The sequence below is a fragment of the Opisthocomus hoazin genome, chromosome 3 (genome assembly GCF_030867145.1).
Source record: "Opisthocomus hoazin isolate bOpiHoa1 chromosome 3, bOpiHoa1.hap1, whole genome shotgun sequence".
Taxonomy (NCBI): domain Eukaryota; kingdom Metazoa; phylum Chordata; class Aves; order Opisthocomiformes; family Opisthocomidae; genus Opisthocomus; species Opisthocomus hoazin.
In genome coordinates this window covers 90,989,316-91,007,159 of record NC_134416.1, presented here as the reverse complement: position 1 = coordinate 91,007,159, position 17,844 = coordinate 90,989,316, and the positions used below count along the sequence as shown (strand labels likewise).

At 38.0% G+C, this 17,844-nt stretch overlaps 1 protein-coding gene across 5 annotated transcripts in view; it reads left to right on the top strand.

Moving 5' to 3' along the window:
* ATP9B (ATPase phospholipid transporting 9B (putative)) overlaps positions 1-17,844 on the top strand; it is a 190,851-nt gene that overhangs the window by 57,354 nt on the left and 115,653 nt on the right. For all 5 annotated transcript variants that reach the window (XR_012763527.1, XR_012763526.1, XR_012763525.1 and 2 more), the window contains exon 7: positions 32-83. Coding sequence is in view for 2 of the 5 variants with exons in the window: in XM_075417049.1 (XP_075273164.1) it covers positions 32-83 (52 nt within the window). In the remaining 3 variants the exon portion in view is untranslated. The remainder of the gene's footprint in view (positions 1-31; positions 84-17,844) is intronic.

The window sequence follows — 17,844 nt, the reverse complement described above, 5'->3', positions numbered from 1 at the left end:
ACCTTTTTTTTTTTCTACCCCCTCTCTTCAGAATCAACGAATCCCATCTGACATGGTGTTTCTCAGAACATCAGAAAAAACAGGTATGTTTTGATCATTCCGATTGGTTATGTAAGTTTGTGGTTGCGGTAAAATGTTAGCTTGTGCATTATGGTCCAGCAGATTGATGGTAGGAGATCTTCCTTTGTCAGATTAATGGAAGGGGGTCCATATGCGAGAAATACAGTATGCTTGGACTGTAAAACAGGAGAAATCTTACTGTGAATATGAGACCTTTATAGTTATGTTCCTCTAAACAGATAATTTTTATGAATTGTTAGAACAAAATGTTTAGGTAAAGCAAATATTAAGACTACTTTATATTTAAAAGACTGTACTTGTTTAACATGACTTGACAGTATTTAAATAATTCTTCTTCATCAACGACCTGGATGAAGAGTTAGAATGTACCCTCAGCAAGTTTGCTGATGACACCAAACTGGGAGGTGTGGTAGACACACCGGAAGGCTGTGCTGCCATTCAGCGTGACCTGGATAGGCTGGAAAGCTGGGCAGAGAGGAACCTGATGAGGTTCAACAAGGGCAAATGCAGGGTCCTGCACCTGGGGAGGAACAACCTCATGCACCAGTACAGGCTTGGGACGGACCTGCTGGAGTGCAGCTCTGCGGAGAGGGACCTGGGTGTCCTGGTGGACGACAGGTTGACCATGAGCCAGCAGTGTGCCCTGGCTGCCAAGAAGGCCAATGGGATCCTGGGGTGCATCAAGAAGAGTGTGGCCAGCAGGACGAGGGAGGTTCTCCTTCCCCTCTACACTGCCCTGGTGAGGCCCCATCTGGAGTACTGTGTCCAGTTCTGGGCTCCCCAGTTCAAGAAGGATGAAGAGCTACTGGAGAGAGTCCAGCGGAGGGCTACAAGGATCATGAGGGGACTGGAACATCTCTCCTACGAGGAGAGGCTGAGGGAGCTGGGCTTGTTCAGCCTGAAGAAGAGAAGGCTGTGAGGGGACCTAATAAATGCTTATAAATATCTGAAGGGTGGGTGTCAGGAGGATGGGGCCAAGCTCTTTTCAGTGGTGCCCAGTGACAGGACAAGGGGCAACGGGCACAAAGTGAGGCACAAGAAGTTCCGTCTGAACATGAGGAAGAACTTCTTCCCTCTGAGGGTGACGGAGCCCTGGAACAGGCTGCCCAGGGAGGTTGTGGAGTCTTCTTCTCTGGAGATATTCAAGACCCGCCTGGGCAAGGTCCTGTGCAACCTGCTGTAGGTGACCGTGCTTCGGCGGGAGGGTTGGACTAGATGACCCACAGAAGTCCCTTCCAACCCCTGCTATTCTGTGATTCTGTGATTCTGTGATTTACGACTGATTATTATCTTGCAACACACATTTAAATGTCTTCTGATTGTATTTCAGTTATAAAATTGAAAAGAACTGAAATCTGAACATACTGATATGTGATAAAAATAATTTTATAAAAAATTTACTACAATGATTAAAAACCTGAAATACTGATTTTTTTCTTTGCTTAAAAATAATGCTGCCTTTTTGGTTAGTCAAAAAAACCCCCCAGTTTTCTTGAGTGAGAGAAAGAAAAGTTGGATGCCCCCTATATAACTCAAATGAGTTTCACTCCTTTACATTACCTTTTCTCTTCAGATGCTAAGAACTGTCTGGTATTTGTCAGACAGCACTAAATTTCACGAAGCTAATAGCTGTGGTGTTGGTAAACTCTGTATTAGTGGCATTTGGTATTTCACTGTGGCACTGGAGTTCTATAATATATTTCAGATAAAAGGCTAAATTTGCCGATATCATTTGCAAGAGAAGACAAAAATATTTCTGATAGCCTACAGAACCCTGGTAGAGCTATATATTTACTGAAAGAAGAAGAAATTACTGTATAGTTACTACATCTCGCTAATGACTTTCAAATGCTGACTAGATGCATTAGATCATCTATAACTTGTCTGGACTGACAAAGTTTCCTGATAGTCTGTATATAAGCTCCATCTTGGTTAACCACCCTCTGGTTCCGGATTCATGGGCTTTTCTTTTTATTCCCTCCCACAGTACCATATTTTATTAAAATGCATAGTGCTTCTGAGAACTTCCATCTCTTGGATCCAGCATAGTTATAAAAGGATTGATAACGTGTCTTTTTGGGCTACTTGCAATGTCATCTTTTTCTACTGACCCTGTTTCAGCTGAAATCACAGCTCCTAGAAAGGCAGAAAGTAGGAGGACTTCCGCACCTGTAGAAGAAACACTGTAAACTAGGCCACTTGCATCTAATGTGTAAGTGGAAGAAGGTCAATGGGAGTTGATCCAAGATTTTCGTAACATTTACTAGATATGTTGGATTAGGTGTTACATATCTCGGCATTTGGAAGCAATCATCATCTGCTCCAGCAGGGCTGTGTCTCAGTTGTAGTTTCTTTAAGTGGTGTGTGCACAGTAGAAATGTGTGGGGAGCTCCATATGTACCGTTGTGCAGCGTTTGCTGTTGTAGGAGCATCACAAACTGTTTGTCTGGTGGGAGCTAGCTTGCTGTCCTTAATTAGGATCCTTGCAGCCGTTTACATCGGATGCATTGACGCTGCTGGAGTAAATGAGCAAGAACAAGATGAAACAGTTGCCCAGCTTGCAACTAAACAAGTCCTTTAATTATGGATTTTGCATAACTGCACTGTAGCGTGTTGTTCTCCCTGTTAATTCTGAAATTCCTGGATTCTTTCTTTGAGGTTGTAAGACGTTGCATAGTCTCCCTTCCCTGTAGTACTATTAGTTGAAGGATGTGGTGCAGGTATGGTTATCAATGAACAGTACAGGCCAGAAATGCATCTGCACAGGATAACTCTGTCTCGGTTGGAATATATATCAACAGTATATCTTGAAGTACCACAGTTAATACAAGTTAAACTATCTGTTTTTCGAGCTATAGATGGGGGGAGGAGAACAGGGTGAATCCCTATGTCAGACATGGGTGAAGAAAAATATTTTTGAAAGTAAAATTCATCAAGTCTACTTCAATATTTAAGTCTACTTCAGTCAGCTTTCTTAGAATGTCATAATTAAAATTTTCCTGTAAGAAGCTCCATTAATTTGCTATCTAGAAAATAAAGCTACTTCTAAAAGTTTATCATGATGTAACAATAGACTTTCCATAACTGATATCAAAAAATGCTCGTGAGTAATTTGAAAGAGTTGTGTACCTGCTATGTAAATGTTCATTATAATGTAGAGTGAATAAACAGTAAATTGAGTGAAATCTTCCCAGCATTCTCATGTAAATTATTTTATATACAATTCTGCTACATATGGGGCGTGATTTTTAACATTGAAAATGTACTTTCTATAAGCATGCAACAGCTTAAATATTCTGGTGTTGCACTTCTTTAGAAATAAAACAAACAAAAAAACCCACAAAAAAATAATCCCCTGAACTTCAAGCATATGGCAGTAATTATTTTTTGACTAAAGAGTGAACACTTACATCTGTAATTGTTTCTTCCTGGATGTTGCAGTTTTGACTGATTTATGGTTTAATTTATAGTTGACACTTTAACTACTTTGTAAAGCACAGTAGTTTTTGCATGGTTTATGTTCCATACGTAATTTTATTTTATCTTCCGTGCAATGAAACAGCTTAACTATAACTTCTTACTATAAATCTGTAAAGAGTAAGACGAAGAGTTTGAACTAATCTTAAAATCCAGCCCACCCTGTAAGCTTCTCTTGGGGCAAAGTACTATTTTCCAACTTCAGTACTTACACTACATATTAACGTAGGCTGCAGCACTGCAACGTCCTGTTTCTTCAGTCGAAACAGAAGCCGCTTGAGTTACAAATGGGCAGTTTACAAAGTTCACTCTAGAACTATTCTGGCTTCTTTTCACGCAAGTGTGGTACCATGGAAGAAATGACAGTGCTGTGTGCTTGTTTTCCTCCCCTTCCACTTCCCACCCACCCCCCAGATGCACTTTTAGGAATTTTGAGCTTTTTAGCAGAATTTTAACTCTACATAGAAGCAGCTGAATTTCAGGGAATCAAGCTTATTTTGATAAAACTTAATTCTTATTGGGTGTCTTTTTTTTTTTTTTATCAGATACATAGGCTTTTAGTGTGAATGATATCTTCATATCATCTGATAAAATCACGGTGCTAATTGTGTACATATCTCTAAGATTCCTAGGGGCTGTTTTTATCAAACTTATAAAAGTTAGTCTGAAGACTAGTGTAAGTGGGTCTTAGTTTTGTATTCATGTTTGACAGTCTGTAGTGTTGGTATTCCTCTCTCATGAATGGAGGCAGCTAGATGACTGAGTCTAGAGTTAGTGTTAGTTCCCAGGAGGATGCAGGAGGCGGGAATCACTCCTCAGATGTGAATTCTTTGCTGCTGTCAGGCTCCAATAGAGGTTTCCACAAGATCTTAATTGTCTTCCAAAATAAACAAAAAAAGACAGTAAAAAAAATTGAGCAAAAAACTATGGAATAATATCTTGATTTAAAATATATTTAAAAGAGGGAGGGAGGAAGGTTAAGGCTGAACTGTGGTTCTGCTCATTACGTGTGGCAGGGGTGACATGCAGCTTGGAAGATTTGTCCCATTTATCAGCCTTCCACCAGATTAAAGGAAATGTTCATGCTGAGACAGCTGCAAAACATGGTTTAAAGGTTATTTTCATTTGGTGTATAAGCAGGCATCATGCCAAAAACAACTGACTACCTTAGTGGAAAGCTGTTATGCAAATGTAGGCAAGATCTGTGTTACACCAGCGGAAAGCTCCCTCACTGAAATTAAACTAGATCCGAAGTGGCCTTTAACATAGTTTTGAGGTTATTTTTTAAATTGCTTGGCATGCTGTCTGTGTTTTATTTGTCTATATGCCATCTCAATCATAGATCAAAAGCTAGACAGGGCATTCTGGACATCATTGTGTAACTTTCTAACTGTCCCCAGGAACTGCCAGCTGAAGCAGGTGTTAATGACGTCAGCATTGCGGGAGTATTATAAAAAAATACTGTGTTTGTAAAAGACAGAAGAAAAATTTCAAAGATAAACTCTTTCCTTCTCTAAGCTGAAATCTTCGTCTTCCACCTTGGTTGTGCCTTTGTGTTGGTACTTTGGTTGTACTTGGTTCAGTGATTGGCTTCTGATCCAGGTGATACAAAAGTGTTCCAACGTGAACTGGAACTGGTCCTTCATGAAAATCTGGTGCATGTCTTTGTAAGCCTTGGTATCTCTGGAATATTTGTGCTCTGGTAACTGTAAAATGTGAAATTCTGAGGGGAACACAAATTTGATAGGGTGGCTACAGTGTCAAAAAATAATGAATGAAGCTTAATATTTTTTTTCCTTCAGACTTTGCATTTACCCACCTCCAGTAACCTCATATTCTTATTATTCATAGGGCAAAAGCTGGCATGCGCAATGGCTGGTTCTGAGCTAAGCACATGTTGATTTTTGCCATCAGTTTTTGCAAGGTCCTAGAACAGATGCCTGCTGGAGCTAACAGCTTGGTGGTTGTCTTTTTCATGCGGCTCTTTCATCCTCTCATTTTTCACAAAAATTCAGGGAGCTTCATATCCTTGAGATCTTTGGTCTGCCATACTGGTTTGAAATTGGCCACAAGTGGATAGTTACTGGGAGAGTGATGGCATGGCAGAATAGTATTGTATGTGGAAATAGGGCTAAAACAGGCTATTTGCTAAAGCCTTTACAGCTGGAAGAGCCAACTGCCTTCTTGGCTTGTGACATGCTCCGTAGACACTAGGAGTATGAAGAATCGTTTGTGTTCTGTACTGCTACTAACTATTTAGGCCTATGCCAGACTAATCACAACACTGTTATGATACTGGTTTTTGTTAGTAGCTTTTTAGGAGCCACTGCTTCTGGAAAACAGTACTTTTCCCAAGAGACAGAGTATTGCAGTAAGATATTCCTCTTCTAACAGACCTGTAAAAGTTTGTAAAAATTGTAAAGGTAAAAGTATAGTAAAATAAGGTCCACAAATGCATTTTAATATATCAGCTGCTGTAAACTTCTCAGCAGCTACCAAAGTGGCAAAAGATTTTTTTTTTTGTGTTGTTAGAGATGATACTCTAGAGAGAGCAACTCCCACTGGACGATCAGTTCCACTGTCAAGCATGCTGTCATGCACAAATCATCATCATAAAACAATTTTGTTATTGTATGTCTTTAAATCCAGTATGTAGTGACTTACTGGCATGGACATTCCAAAATACTGTATATCTACCACTACTGCTGTGCAATGGAAGCAATAGGGAAATGGGACATCGTTTACAAATTCTCACAGTCCTTTGATTGTGAAGAACCTTTAATTCCTTGCAAGGTAATGCCAGCTGCATAATTGTTACATCTGGTATTTTTCAGGCCTGTATTTACATTGTTGTGGTCTTACCTACATAAGTATTTAGATGGTATTTCAGCATCACAGAATGGCTGAGGTTAGAAGGGATGTCCAGATACCATCTGGTCCAACGACCCTGCTCAAGCAGGGCCACCTAGAGCTGGTTGCCCAGTACCATGTCCAGACAGCTTTTGAATATCTCCAAAGAAGGAAATTCCACAGCCCCTTGGGGGAAGCTGTGCCAGTGCTCAGTTATCCTCACAGTTAAAGAACAGCAATTCTTGTTTCCCGATGTTCAGAGGGAACCTCCTGTGTTTCAGTTTGTGCCCATTGCCTCTCATCCTGTGACTGGGCACCACTGAAAAGAGCCTGGCTCGGTCTTTACACCCTCTCTCCAGGTATTTATAGACATTAATAAGATCCTCACTGAGGCTTGTCTTCCCTATGCTGAGCAGTCGCAGCTCTCTCAGACTTTCCTCATATGTGAGATGCTCCAGTTCCTTCATCTTCGTGGCCCTCTGTTTGGCCTTCTCCGGTATGCCCGTATCACTCTTGTACTGGCGAGCCCAGAACTGGACATGGGAGTCTAGCGTGTGGCCTCACCAGTGCTGAGCAGAGTGGAAGGACCTCCTCCGCTGACCTGCTGACAATACATTGCCTAACGCAGCCCAGGGTACCAATAGCCTTCTCTGTCGCAAGAACATGTTCCTGGCTCATGTTCAGCCTGGTGCCCACCAGGATCCCCAGGTCCTTTTCTGCCATGCTCCTTTCCAGCTGGGTGGCCCTCCAGCGTATACTGGTGTCTGGAGTTGTTCCTCGCCAGGTGCAGGATTTTGCGCCATTTCTTGTTGAACTTTGATGTCCTTGTCAGCTTGTTTCTCCAGCCTGTCAAGGTCCCCTCTGGACATCCCCAATTACAGAGATAATTTTCTTGAATGTCACTTACGAAACTCATTAAAAATGGTATATTTACTCAGGCATAAATTACTAGTCACAAACATGTTTATATTTTTGCAGAATTACAACAAAAAGAGCAGTCTCACTTGTATTGAAATTTGTAGTTGAGGGTTTTCAGGATTCTTTACTTGTAATTACTTTAACAACAATGGTATGATCAAAATGTGGGAATAAAACAGGAAAATAATTTTTATTTTGAAGCTTTGTAGCAATTCATTTCTGTAGCAATATAACTGCCTCAGATGTGATGTTTTTTAAAATTTTAGCCATTTTACTGGCATAAACTATGCAGTGCAAGTATAGGCGAAGTCATCCCTCATATAGCTTGATTTGCTGTTGGAAGGAGCTCTGAGTAAACTAGTAAAGGCCTCCTCCAGAGTCCAGCTTCTCAAACAAAGCCCACTAATTAAAGAAAAGGGTTCTTTTGAAAATGATGAATCCTTAAGCATTTCTCCACAGAAAGAGAAGCATGGTGCTGGCAAGTATGTTTTACTTATTTGAAAGGTCTAGTTTTTGAGATCTGAAAATGCAAGTATTAGTAGAACATTTATGTCTTAATACGAAACCCCAAACTCCCTGCAAGTAAAAAAATAAGAAGGATGATGCAAGTAGTGTCTATTTATTCTGGACAGTTAGAAATAAGTGTTCTACAAAGAGCTTCATTGTCTGGGCCTCAGCCTGTTCTGGAACTTCAGATATTTGAAAATCAAACCAGGGTAAAAAGATGTCATTTTGGAATTCAGTTGTGCAACTGATGTCACTTTTTATCTCTTTATAAAACCAACTATTGCAGAATAATAAGGCTGAGTGAGTTGCATTTGTCACACACTCTGGAATTTTCTATTATGTTTAGAAAACAAGCGTTATAAAACCTACCTGTCTGGGAACGAAAATGCTTTGAAAATCTATTGCTATAGAGAATGATAAATGACTAGAGTTAAGTTTTGCACATACGGCCAGATAAAAGTTTATCTTCAGGGCATGAGTAGCTGCCAACAATCTGTCCAAACTACTTTAATCTGTTTCTATACTTCAGTTCCTATTCTGTTTTTAACATTTGATGTAACTCGGGCTTGAAATGTTTCGGTATCTACTTTAAGCCACTGAGTAATACTGATTCTATGTGATCAGCTGCTTGTTTAAGATATAGTCAGAGAGTATAGGTGTTACATGGTAGACGGAGCGGATTTCAGCAGGCATTAAGCTCCTAATAGTATTACTCTATCTATATTATTGATGTAAAAATACACAATAAAATGTTATTGAAAGACACGATCATGTATTTCATTCCGTAATTATTTTCTTTTATTTTCTGTGCATACTTGGGTGACTAGCACAGTGCATGTGTTTCATTAGATTTGCAGCAAAATATGCAGTAACAAAGAAGTATTTTACTATTTCTTTGTTTTTCTTATTAAAAAAATAAAAAAGACTAGTTAGAGTTGAAAAAGTTGGATCTGTTGGGAGGCTTTGTATTGTGTTAGGCATAAATTTACCTGTTCCCACTGTCCAGTGATAATGCATTTGCCCAGAATTTCGGGGCATTTGGTGGCTTGGCTGGGGTAGCAGTTTGAATATCTTGAAAGCCCAAACAATTTCCCCAGTTTTGGCAGACAGCTTAGAAAAGTGGAAGGTGAGAATCATCAAAGTGGATCTCAGAGGCAGAGCAAGTCAGGCAAACAAACTATATGTGTATTTATAACTGTTAGACTGTGAATATGTTGTGGAAGACTCTGAAAATAGCAGACAAATCACTCTTGCAGAAGTTAGGTTCAAGAACTCCTTGCATAGAAGCAGTTTATAATATGTTTTCTGTAAAGTATCTGTTCATAAGGTTGATGCCATGCATTATGTTTTTTTAACGATGCTGTCACCTTTTTCTTCTATTAGATTGTTTCATTTTGGGTTTTTTTTTTTTCTTACCTGAAGTCTTTACAAGGCAAGCTGTTAACTTGATAATTCTTTGAAACAATTGGAAAACATTGTGTGGTGGTCCTCATCTTTATTATGGAAAAGGAACTTTTGCATGGCCTATGAAGTTCTGATTATTAGGTCTAATGAGGAATGATCTTGCAGTAGTTGTTGTCTCACTAAAAATTTAGAAATGATCCTCAAATCAATCTTAATGTATTCATAAGAAAAGGATGGCTTGCACATGTTAATCTGATTCTGCCTTTCATGTGGGGCTTGAGGTGTGTGGCTGGCTGGAGCTGAGATGGAAGCTTGTGTAGAGCTGAGCTACTTTAGTCTAGCAGCTGTCTCTCCAGTGGCAGAGAACCTAAGGTGGAGCCACCTGCCATATGAGGAGTACGCAGCTGAGGAGGGCATGGGAAGTGCTGTCGCCCACGTCGCCATGCTGTTGTTGCTCTTGGTACATATGGAGGGTAAATGAAATTTAGCTCAAATATTCAACTTTTTCAGTTACAGGTCTGATTGCAGGTGTCCATGTAGCTTGACACAGCTTTCCTCTGTCTGTCAAGGAACAAGAAATTGGAAAAACCAGAAATCCTCTGCTTTTTGCTGTAATGAAATCCAGTGGTAAATCTTTGCAGCTGGGGTTGTTGCTTCCTCCCAGGCTCCTGTTGGGTAAAGGGGAATGTGATTTTCCCCGATAAATTTTTAACCAAAGATTCATCCTCGTGTTTTTCACATGCCAATTGTAATCTGATGGTTTTGTCAACTCCTCCTCATTTAGGTAATGGTATGTCCTTTGAGTTGATTGCTGTTGCTGCTGCTAAAATTTTTGAGACTAAGTATGCTTTCAGTGGATTCTGGTGTATTTGGCCATATGCTTTTCTCAGCCTCCTTTATTTGCTTATAAGCTCTGCTTCCATCAAGAGAGAAAATGCTCCTTAAGTTGGCCACAAGCACTCTTCTTTGAGATGCATATGCATGTGTATTTTTGGTATTAGTGGTCTTCAGAAATATGTAAGTGCATTAGGAAGGCTGTTTGAGAGAGTGAGTTCTGCTGTGTTGTTAGAGCTTTCCAATCAGGGAGCCTGTTTAGTCAATATTCTTAAAATATTTTTAATGTTTTGAATCTTTACTTGTGGCATCGATGTTAATGTGTGCTTTGCATTAGGATCAGAAAATTGATTTAGTTGATTTTGATTTTTCTACTGGAATTTAACCCAAAAAAAGAAGGGAAGCTAGTTAAAAAGTTGTAATTCCTGATCCCATTTCTGTTATGATAGGCAATGGTTTAATGATTATCCCGTATAATACAACTACTGCATATCTGACTGCATTGTAAGGAGGATCCTATTGAATCTTTAATATACAGCACTTGCACTTAGAGTAATTCTCATGTAACATTTTAAATAAGAAACAACTTTCCAGTTGTAAACCAGAATGCTTTCCTGTGAGGGCCAAATAAGCACTGTGTGTTAAGGCCAGATAAATGGAAAATGCCAGCTGAATGCAGTACCTAGACCAGAATAATGATTTAAATAATGATATCAAAATGGATGGTTTTTATGGAATAGCCATTATTGAATAGTATCTCTGGTAGACAATTTTCCTGTTTTAGTGGGGCCTTAAAACGGTTTGCAGTGGAGCCACTTTTGTATGAAAAGACTCCAACTTACTCTGTGTTTGCAAACGGTTCCGTTTCATCCCTTTGACCTATCCAGGTGTGCAGCATATTTTGTATCAAAGTAGTCTAGTCTCAGCAAAACTAGCCTGCTGCAGGAGGTTACACTAGGTGGGGGTTTTGTCCTACTGCATTACAATTGCTTCTTCTGGAAAATATTTTTGTCCTCGATTCATTTGAAGGAAGATGTACTGCTTGTTGAGAAACGTGCTTCTAATACTAACATATGTAGTAAATATGACTAATATGTTGAAGATATGAGGAAAATTGGTTTACAAATGAATAAGCAAGGCTGAAAATATTCTCAAGAGTCTTGGGTTTGAATCACGCAGTGTGTTTGGATCATTCATGGGACAGATCACCATAGGTTATTCCAGTTCTAAATGTGAAAACCAAGTGGAGTAGCAGACTAAGCAAATGCACAAACGGGGAGCAGGGTCAGTGAAAAATATTCTGGTGATTGTATGCAATGTAGTGGCAAAGCTGACATGTGCCAAGTACGGTACTGATTTTCATTCCATTATAAAGTGGTATTCCAGCCTTCTTCACCTTTTTTTGATCTGAGAAGTGAAGCGAGAACTTTTTCAGCGTTCTAAGCATTCTGTGTTGCAGAGTTTTTGATTTAGTCATTAAAGTGAAGACGTAAATAATTCACATTATCTTTTTTCTGTATGACTGAGTTTTTCCAAAAAGAGATTACTAGCGTACATCAGAATAATGGAGCAAAGTGGTGCATCAGATCCTCTTAAATGGAAAGATAAATTAATGCTTTTGAGTATGCTTCTGTATATCTCAAAATAATATAAATCAGTAAGATAAATTTGAGAGTGTGAATGAGTATAGATGCTTTTTTTTACTTCAAACATTGTTTGCTATATATAAGAGAATTCCAGAATGTTTTTATTAAAGATAAAAATTCCTAAGGCTTACTGAATCAATATAGCAATTCCAAAAAAGATGCAGTGTGATCAAGCTTGGATTAAAAGCATCTGTGTGCTCGTCAATAAGGAGCTGTGATGAGTTTCGGGGTATCATATTGACTGTGTATTAATACGTGGTATCCTATAAGACCATCAGCTGATAGTTTAGAATGTAAATGAATCTGTTGATGGATCCAGTGACTGATGGCTTAAATTCCAATTAATCAATTGCTTCATCGGTTTCTTAATTCAGATCAAATATCTCAAGTACACACAGTTCTTTCATGGTGTTAAGAGAAATTAATTCCTTAAAACTAATTTAATCAGTCTTGTATAAATGCCATTACATTTTTTTATGGCATCCTATGTAATAGCATTGTGGCTTAAATGTTTGGGATGTTTCAGGTGCTTCAGGTTTTTCCCTACTTAAAACTATCACAATTGATAGCTTGTTATAGTGGTAAATGAAACTCTGTACTCTTAAGATGTCATCTTGGTGCTGCTATTCATCTTGTCATCAGTTTAAAATTTTCATGCACATAGTCACTTAAGCAATATAAATGATTTAAAAATTAAGTTGTTCATAAATGATGTGGTGTTAGGTGTGCAAAGTCGAAGTCCATTTTTATTCTGTTTGGTAGATTCTAGTAACCCATCTCTTTCAATGCTTTTGACTTCAAGCAGGAAGGCTGGTAATATATACAATATATAACAATATGCTGTTTATGACACCACAGTTCCATGTGCCATGTTTCCCAGTGACCCATCAATTAATTCATCAACACTTGATGCAGGCTCTTCACTGTGACACTTACACCAGTTGATCTTAATTTGATTGCCATTAAAACCTTCCTTTCCTGACAACTATTGTCAATTATACAAAATAAAATCAAGTATTCATAAGTAGGCTGTAATAGGATATAGGCAGACAGATTTAATAATTCAGTTTTGCTGAGGCTTGAAAGGCATTAGTTGTAGCTGTTGTTCTCATTTGTAAAAAATTCATTGGATACAGCTCTTGAGAGAGAAGGCAGACATAATTTTATTTATTTAGATTTGACTGAGAACAATCCAGACGTGTAGTGGTGGTTTAACATTATCTCTGTTTAAGAATAACTGACATGAATTCTTATCAGTTACACATTAGAGAAAGTAAATGAAATTTAATTTTACAATTTTTTTTCCCCACTAGTTTAAGTGCACACACTCCACAGCTGGTTTTCGATAATACATCTGTAATGGAGTGTGGAATTCAACCCTACACTTATGCAGACAAAACAATACTTTTTCAAGACTAGGATGCTTGGTCTTTCATATGCTTGTAAAATATGCATATTCCTGCGTATCTGCTGTATGCAACTAAATTATAGTTGTTTCCCTGTAATGCATCTTCAGCACAGCATAATGTTAAAATGGGTGCTATGACGTGTTTGAACTATACCTATAAGTTCTCTTTATTGCTTACTGGCTAATATCTTTTTGTTTTTTTTAAGCTTGCTGATATTTGGCAAAAAATTTGCAAGCAGATATCTCTTAACCTCAGAGTTCTCTAACATAAAGTTAAATACGGTTTTCAGACGACCTGTGTTGTTTAGTTTCTTATATACTATTCTCTACTGTGTGTACTGACATTTGTAGTTGTGTATGGGTTGACTGATAAGGCTCTGTGGAAGGGGTTTGAATGTACTGTACTTGTGAAATCTAAAAATGGAAATCTTTTTAAAAGTAATTTCACTTGTAAAATGCTGATTAAATAGGCACAGTTGAATACAAGATCTGCATTAAGTGATTGCTCAAAGCAAGAGCTGAAGTAGTGAAGGACAGAAGTGTGGAACTGTTTTTCTAATGATGTGTCATTCAGTTCAGCATTTTTTAATGCTACTCAGAAAAAGTTATTCCTTAGGTGTCCCCCCCTCACCCCCAAATTTAGAATCCGCTCTCTTATGTCCTGTCTCATCTCATGACTTAGAGCTTCTTTCTCAGATCCTTCTTCCAGACTGGGAACTGGGAATAGGAAAATGAAAATTAAGTTCTGGATACAGGACAAGTGTGATAGTTTAGTTTCTTATGGCAGGAAAACCACCATAACTTCTCATGTTGCTTTTAGTCAAGAAACCTGGCTGTTCCTGGAAATCAAGCATACTTTCCCACCTTCTCTCTGTAAAAACAAAGCCAGCAGGCTTCATGAGCAGAAGGAAGCAGGGGGGGAAGCTCTGTCTTTTCATGTTGCCACTCTACCTAAATTTTTCATTTCCATTTTCAGAATCTGATTCGCAGGGAATTTGCATGAGTTGATGCGTGCATTTTTAGGCATTCGGTTTCAATTATCCAGTCTGGGATTATTCAAGAGTATTATTCCCTAACAAAGCCCAGGGGGCAATACTTGTATAACTGGTAGGATATTCTGCTTCTGTCTGATTATTTTAGGACACTATTAGGCTACTAAGAAAAGTTCTGTTGCAGTCTCCTATTAAAGATCATTTGCCTAAAACACCTCTGAAAGAACAATGTTTGTGATGCACAGGAGTGTATGTAATACACAGGAGATGCTACGAATGGCACACAGTTTCCCCAGGGTAGTTGAGATTTTCTTTCTACAATTATTGCAAATGTTAAAATCTTGATATAATTCAGATAATTTGATTTATTTTTTCTTCTTTATAGCCTTCCATGAATATCAGGTGATACAATTTTATATAGAATAATTTAAATTTTTTTCCAAAGTAGATTGCTCCTAGTCTGTCACTACTACTGTTTTCGGTTTCTTGTGTTAAGTACGTTTCGTTTAGATACTACTTGTTAAACAAGCTGAATAGGAAGTTAATTGTTTTAAGGATAAATTGTCCATCTTTCTACTTATCAGAAATAATAACACTTCCAAATGAAATAAAATAAGAATAAATAACTTGCAGCAATTTTTCTCTTCCAAGTGACTTCATTTAAAAACCCCATAAGCTAGAACAGATTTAAGAAAATACGTAACATCCCACGTAATAGCTTGTTTTCGGAAGCCTGTATTAGAAACTAATTAATATTCAGAAGTGTGTATATCAAAATAAAATGTAAGTGCTTGGTGGTAGCACAAGTTTGCACGCATTACTATAATTTCAAGAAATTAAAGATATCTACACATAAAGAAATGAATGCATAAAATATGAATAGCAAGTTTGGGAGTATAAAAAAGACAAGATTTGGCTATCTGATGATGATGCATAATACTAAGAGAAAGCTTCTGATATAATTGGGTTTTACTTCATTAAGAAGTTTCTCTTTCTGGTTTGGGGGTGGGGGATTTTTTCCCTCTTCCCCTCCCCCTTCCCCCCACTTTTTTAAGTTTAAGGCTAAAATATGACCAGCATTTTCCAAGCACAACCTGCATTTAGTTCGAATTTTTTGTTCAGGGCCTTTTTCTTCAGGGTTTCTAGAGGCCGGCAGGCTCACACAAGAGGTGACCGATAACGTCTGTAAGTGTCAACCATTCCCAGAAGCATCTGACATGTACGTGTCCTGCATCTATGTTCCGAATAAAGCCTGAAGTCCAGCACACACGGAGTAAGCAGGATTCTCCCTGTTTGCTCTTTGTTGAGCACAGTACCTTTGACAAATCTAGGCCAGGCATATAACGGCCCTTAATTAGTGCCTTCATAGATGAGCTTTGGTGTCTCTGTTTCAAAATACCATAAAAGCCACTAGAAATAAATGTTATTTTTATGCGGTGTTCTATTAACACACACAATAGCTTTTAAAAAAAGATGGGTTTTTATCCACAGCATCTCAGATAACCATAAACAAGACGTCTGTTTATAATTAGCAATGTATCCTTCTATTTTAAAGTTACATAGTTACTTCAGGTTCTTAAAATGGTTTTCATCCTTTGTATTGCAGGTGCTGCTTTTGGACAGAAAAGCAATCTTAGGGTAACTTCTGGACAGGCCTCAAATGCATAGTTCATCTTTTGCTGAAACCCAGAAAAAGAATTGTAGTCCTAGGACTTCCCTAGGCATACAGGTGTCACGGAGATCAGCTGCAATGTTGTTAAAAATCAGTGGAGTTGCATTTGGACACCACCTTGCATGGACATGCTCTAAATTAACTTATGCCTGTCTACAACTGATGAGGCTAAATGAACATTATATACTTGTGAATTAGTTTAAATGTGCTCACGTGAAGTTTCACAAAGTCACTTTTGATAAATGATTAATCTCTTTAAACCCAGTGTAACTTCCTTAAATCAACCCTCAAATTCTGAATCAGGTCATTCCAAAATTTTCACTATAAAGACAAAAATAAGTCAGGCCTGTTCACAATCTTCAGCTTTATCCATTAATGCTGAATGACTGTCTGTTGTTATGGGAAGTGAGCATCGGAGTGCCCTCGCTGTCAAAATTGAAAAGTTTAATTTTATTCATTCTCCTTTATATGGAGCCTTTCTGTTCTCTTAGAAATTTCTTATGTTTAGTGTGGAATTTCCTTTTGGTGGTTTTTTGATAGATGGCTATGCTTTGGTTGGTAAATATTTAAACTACTTCATGACTTTTAAGCAGCACAGAATTTTAAAAAAAAATTGATTCTTGGTGTGCTGTAAAAAAATTGTCAGGTTCAAGAGTTGTCACTGAATTCAGAGAGAATAGCAATTCCTGAAGTTTGTATAGATGTCTCTTTCCCGGCAAGTCACATTCAGGTTAGAAATAGAAGAGATTTCTAACATTGCCCTAAAGCATTCTGTTCAAGTACATACAGCTCCAAATGTAGTAAAAAATTATGTGTTTCTTTTGAAATTGTGTGATGGGGGGGCAGTGCTTCTAAGCATTTAAAAATGGAGCTGTTACAATAGCTATTTTTCCAAAAGACTGTGATTTTTTAGAAGTTTGATGTACTGCTGACTCAAATACCTTCAAAAGGTAAAGTACACGTGACTTCCACGTAATACGCAGTGGGGAATGTGTAGTTTTTTAGAGGTCCAAGGGCTTGGTAAGGGTGAGGAGTTGTTTTTATACATTTTTTTTCTAATTACATATTTAATCTCCCATGTTTGTACCTTAGTTAAGCCAGGTTTAAAATCAGTATCTCATAGTATAATCAAAATTACTTAGTCAAATCTGCTGAAGTATTTGAGGTAGAGAAGAGGATTATATTGCTTCAGTTTTGCTGTTGTGATCACTATTGAAAGCTGACTTGGCAGAAAGCAGTCCCTTTTTCTGGTTAAAAGGGAAACGGGCTATGAGATAAGTTATTGATGAAATTAACTGCTGAAGTGGAGAGGAAATGCAGCTGGCCAATACATGTCATAGTGTGAGCTCTATTAAATGAATATATGTGCAGTCAACCATTCACAGGAGCCACACTGGTCTTGAACTGCATTGATCTATAGTATAATTCTAAATGAAATTGATGGAAGAGAGCAGCCATTGACAGGAAGGGTAAAGAGAACCATGAAATGTCTTGTACAGGAAAAGTATGATGGAAAGTAGGCTCATCTATGCCATGGATAGAACATGCAGGGAAACCATGTTATTTCTAGACGTTCTAGGTACGTTACCCTTATGTAGTGTATCTCACTGGACTCTTCAAAATGTGCTTTATAGTATTTTATTTTTAGAAGAAAATACATTAAAAAATCCTGTCAAGAGTTTTAAATCTGCTTTTCAAGAACTGTAGATACAGCTTTGCAGCTTGTATCTGAGCTTTGGGTGAAATTTAGTTGTGACAATGTGTTCTGAGAGCTGTTTATATTAAGATTTAAAGATTTGTGTACTTACTATGCACTTAATACAAATGCAGCTGTTACAGGAAGGCTTGTAAACTGCTTTCAAGACTGTTGTGTAAAAATTCTACCTTCTAGTCAGATATAATTTCAGGTGGCTTCTATGTCAAGCTTGTCCTTTCAAACTGTTAGCTCATTGAACTACTTAATTTACAGGCCTTGATGAATAAAACATTGGGTTCTGTTAGATTTTACTTACATCAGGGTCCACGTGTCCTATAAAAGAATCTATCTCAATTTTT